This window comes from Oryza glaberrima, chromosome 8 (genome assembly GCF_000147395.1).
Source record: "Oryza glaberrima chromosome 8, OglaRS2, whole genome shotgun sequence".
Lineage (NCBI taxonomy): Eukaryota > Viridiplantae > Streptophyta > Magnoliopsida > Poales > Poaceae > Oryza > Oryza glaberrima.
The window spans coordinates 22,483,724-22,488,957 of NC_068333.1; the positions used below are offsets into that span (position 1 = coordinate 22,483,724).

The 5,234-nt window shown below is 42.8% G+C and overlaps 1 protein-coding gene across 1 annotated transcript; it reads right to left on the minus strand.

Moving 5' to 3' along the window:
• Positions 1-2,404: 2,404 nt before the first annotated feature.
• LOC127782734 (uncharacterized) lies at positions 2,405-3,720 on the minus strand. Its single transcript, XM_052310002.1, has one exon. It carries the CDS (start codon positions 3,605-3,607, stop codon positions 3,236-3,238), a length of 372 nt encoding a protein of 123 aa, XP_052165962.1. The 5' UTR covers positions 3,608-3,720; the 3' UTR covers positions 2,405-3,235.
• Positions 3,721-5,234: the final 1,514 nt, after the last annotated feature.

Here is a 5,234-nt window from a genome sequence, read left to right on the forward strand (position 1 = left end):
CAAACAACTAACAGTATTGATCTTTCGAAAGGATAGCTACACAACTATCTAGATAGTCTGAACATGGAATGGAATTGTTTCAGTGCAGGATGCCAGCAATGATGTGGCTGTAGACTAGTGGTGTACTATCTGTTTAGACGGATATGCTTAGTTCAATGGTGGCATTTTGTTTTTATTTTTTTATTTTTGGGTTGACCTCCAGTCACCGATGAGCTGTGGTAGATTCAATTTAATCGCCATGACTTGTTTCCTTATCTTTTCTCTTTTAAGAACTTTAATCTTACACATTCTTGTGGTGCAGTGCATTGGATGGAATTGTTACTTTGTGGCAAGTGCAACCAAAAGGGTAGGCCTCATATTACTCTGATTTCTTATCATACTGTATTTTAAGTTGCTATTGACTAATTTTGCTGCGAATAGGAGCTCTAGGCAATGTTTTTACTCCATGGTTATATTGACATGAGGCCTGAAAGTTCATTCATGTGATTGGTATTGGAAATGTGGACTTAATCTTTGTCTATGAAGCACATATTGTGAAAGCATTCTTAAAACCCCGAGTTAGCACTTATGTATTCTTTTTATGTCGCAAAAAAGCCAAGTTAATTGGTCAATCCTTTCACTTTTCCTTTTTTTTCATTGCCTCGTGAACCACATATTGTGAAAGCATAATTAAAAACCCATCTTAGCACCTATGTATTTTTGTTACCTCACACAAAAGCCAAGTTAATTGGTAAATCCTCTCACTTTACCTTTTTTGCATTGCTTCGCCTGATGCAACTTCACAATGCTGAGATATTAAACCCAACAACTTACGCAACATAAGTGGCTGTAAAAGAATATGCCAACGCTTTCTACCAAGTGACATTTTTAACACTGATACGACCAAATCCCCCAAACAGCTCTTCCAAATGTGTCAATGAACAGTTGGCTTATGAATCTAAATAAATTGTAATCCCTAACTTAAACATAGTATGGCGTATGGACATTGAAGTCATGACTTCATACACTACTGTTGACACTAAATGACTTCTTTCTTCCTGAATCTCATAGGACATTTAGCAAAAAATATCTTATGTGAAAATATAAAAATAGTAATTCATGTAGCCGTAAGAAACTATAAAGTGTACAATCTTACCACAACCGCATCTTTTTGTCCATTGATTTTAAGCATGATTTTACAATCACATATATTTTACTTGCAGACCAGCCATCTCCTTGCTTAGCACAACAAATTGCTTTTCTCCTAAGCATAGGTGGCCTGAAGATGTAGCTTGGCATCCAGATGGTGAATTAATTTTTGCTATGTACAGTGCTGATAACGGCGACTCTCAAGTTTCAGTGATGAATCGTAGCATATCAGGACAAGTAAGAACTCTGCTAGAAGTAGCACACTTCTTCACATCCATTGCAAGGTTTTCTCCATGTGTCGAGAATGCTCATTAGTTGTTATAATCCAATTAAATTGGTTCCATCAATAGTATAGTTGCATGAAGTACTATCAGCTTAGCTTAACTTGACTGTGCAAATTGATCAAGAAAATATAACGACACCTGAATGTTTTTTCCTGGTGACATTCTATCTGCAAATTTAATTCTAGATATCTAATCATCTTAAATATGGCTACCACATGATAGAAACAAGAGATATAGTCTTTTAAGTTATTCATGTAATCATGCTCAGAGCTTCACCTCTTAGCATGTAACTTATTGCCAGCTAATTTGTACTGTTTTTTGTGCTTGATCCTATCACGATTGACTGCTGATACTTTCTTAATTGAATTAACAGCCACATCACAGTAAATCTTTCTAAATGATCACACAAAAGTCATAAATTATTTAACTTTCTTGTGCTATTTTCCCCTGGGAAAGGATGCATCAAGGGCTACTGTAATGTGTTCATTTCATTTGAAATGCTGAGGAATCCATCCTAATTTTTTTATGGTACCATTTTCTTAACAGTAACATATGACTGTCTGTATTGGATCATTACTAAAAGGTGTTTCTTTAACTAATCCTCTGAAACAGAAGAAAGTTAGTTTTCTACCAGTGAAGCCTCATAGCAACGAAATTATTAACAACATTAATTTCATGCTTTGTGACTGGTGGAAGTGACCATGCTGTCAACAAAAAGATGATTCATGGAACCACACGAAAGTGCAGAAGGATTTGCATTCTTCTGCTGTCATGGGTGTTGCTGGATTACAGCAAAAAAAATGCAATATTATCAGTTGGCAGTGACGAGGATTATACCATTTGATCTGGCAGCTGGAAGGGCAGGGTCCAAGATTGTATTACAAATCCATTCGATTTCAACTTGTTATGATTGTAGTCTTATAAGATTGTTTTCCTTCTTTGTCCCATACCTACTCTGCTAAAAAAAGAAGGCTAGCATGACGGTCGCATCCTAATAGTCGACGGCTTAGTTTTCTGTAGAGGACGCGGCAAAACGCATCTGGCCATCTGATGTGGCTAATGGCTCGCTATTCATAACCTAAATAAACGATTCTCTGATCTTGCGTTTGCCTATTTCCTGTGAGTTGGTGGCCGCGCGCTACGTAGCGCGCATAATCATTATAGTAAAACTAATGGCGCACCGACACTGGGAGACGTCAACCTTCACAGCACACAGTATACACAGGGGAACATGCAGTTGAACAGTTTCAGTAAGCACAACTGTTTGGATGCCACGACGACTAGTTCACCGACAGATGCAGAATGCATCAGATGAAGGGAATTAATTTAATTACTACTACTCGTCCGGTAAACGAGCGTCATCTTACTTAATTACATTCATAATACGGTTACTAATCTACAGCAAAATGGTGCTTAGTATAAGCAAGGCGGTTGACAAAGCTCATGGGTCCCTTGATGGGCCGCGGCCCACATTGCCCCTATTTATGTGGGCCGTTCCCCCTCTTGCTTTAGTTATGGAGAAGAACCTAAAAAAGTTGGGCAACTAGACTAAGCAGCATTAACTACATGAAGATTCAGAGTGACAGTACAAAGTTAATCTAGATTTGAGACGTGGGATTTTGTAATCTTAATCAGATTATTCATGCTGCATTTGCCTTTGCCAATTTAGAAAAGGGGAAAAAAAGGAGCAGATGGATGCATCCAAAATTCAATTCGAAACCAGTGAACCACCCCAGATAGCATTCAGAGCTAATCAGGAATTAACCGATTCTGCAAGCTGGGATCGATGAAATTTACAATCCGAGGATGAATATAATGAAAAATCATCTCGAATTCGAGCTCGATTTACCATTCGCGCCGGCGAACCGGGCGGCGCCGGCGCAGCCCTCCTCCGCCTTCCACACCCCGTCGTCGAAGTTGCGGGCGTAGCTCGCCGGATCATACGACCCCGCCGCCGACGAGATCCTCCTCGCCGGCGCGGCCACCGCCACGCCCCTCCCGACGCAGAGCCCCGCCCACGTCAGCCTCCTCGCGCCGCCGCAGCCGACGCCGACGCACCGCCTCCTCGCCGCGCGCTGCAGCCGCGCCGCCACCCCCGCCGCCGCCCGCCGCAGCAGCGCCACCCACGCCCGGGCGGCGCCTCCGCCACGACGGCTCGCCGGCGACAGCTTCCGGTACGCCACGACGACCCCCATCGCCGCCGCGGCGCGATCTCGCCGGCCCCGCGAGGCGTCGTGATGCCGTGAAGTAGACCCTACTACAAGTCTACAACTGCTCGCTGTAACGGGCGCCCTTGTGCGCGCGTGACCAGGGGCAGTTTCGGTATTTCAAGCCGATCCGTTGGTGGATTGGATCGCAAAAGTTCGCAACCGCGCGATGGTGTTGGGCCGGCCGGGTGGGAGATGGGCCCATTTGCAGATCCTTTTCTGTGGTGTCCAGCTGCGCGCTGGGGCCCACCGGCCGCTCCGGTGCACTGACCCCTGTACGATTATTGCATCTTCCAAATGTGTTATTTCTACATATCAAAAAAAGAAACTGGATTTTTAAATGATTTATTATTTCTATTGTTTTGTTTTTTTGGGGCAAAATGAGTTGTTGCTATCTGTAGAGAGAAAAGGAAAGAAGACGAGGAGGAAGCTAGTCACTGCTTCTAAAGTTGATATCTATAGTTCAAACTTTATCCTAAAGTAAGTTGATATGTGCATTACTGCATGAGTTTCAGAGAAATTAGTTCAATTGCTACAAAATTCCAGTGAAATTCCATTTGCTCCAAAGGAGTCTGATCATATAAAACTATGCAAGTTAATGGTACTAAAATAATCAAGCCACTACTCAGATTCAGATCAGGCAATAATTCTCAAACCTCTGATTAGAACCTCTCTACTACACAGATGCATGCTACTCCTAGCTATTGTCTGTTGGAGTTGATGAATCTAGCTGGTTTTATTAGGATGAACAGGGATAAGAGATCTTGCTTGTATTATAAGTTTGGCACCGCACAATGAGAGGGCCCCAATGCCAGCCAAAGCACAATGGGAAGCATGGGGATTGGAATTGAGCTGGGGACAGCCTGAACTCTGAATCTCTGATTGTCTGAACCTGATTATGCGTAGAGAAAGGAGAAGACAGAGAAGCAATGATGCCCCTGAATTATGCATAACTTCCCATCTCTTTTTCATTGAAACAGAGCTTTCATTGATCACTGGACAGTAGCTGGTGTTTCCTTCAGAGAAAGCAGGATCAGGTGACCAGTTTGCCGGTTGCATGTTCAGATAGAAACGTCTCACTGCTAGCCAATGTGACAAATTCTTGCTTGGATGTAACATAGATCAAGCTGACTATGACTAACCATGTCACATGTACTAGCATATATTGTGATCTTGTTTCATCCACAAAAAAATGTTTGTATAAATTTGGTAATACACCTATTCATTTAAGCCACATCTAAAAAAAATCAGTGCTAAATAGACACAATGATATGTGTCGAGGAGTGACCCTCTCTAGCGGGAGGACGTGAGACCCTCCTTTGTGAGTTCGGCCAGAGGATTAAGCGCGATGATCAAGAGTGTAATCACGCCGGGGTTAAGCTTGCAAGGTGGATGGCGATCGAGGTGAAGACGAGAGATTATCCAGGTTCGGGCCGCTGGACTGTGTAACACCCTACTCCTGTGTGTGGATTTATCTTCAAATTGTTACAAGGAATCCAAAACCTAAGAGAGTCAACTAGGGCTTGGCTAGCTTTCTCCTAGAATTCGAACTCCCAAGAGTCGTCCCCTTGCTCGCCGGGCAATGTCCTCCTTTTATAGTTCAAGAGGATACCAC

Excerpts from the sequence above, each read along its gene's own strand:
- LOC127782734 (XM_052310002.1), bottom strand. The coding sequence starts at position 3,607 with ATGGGGGTCGTCGTGGCGTACCGGAAGCTGTCGCCGGCGAGCCGTCGT.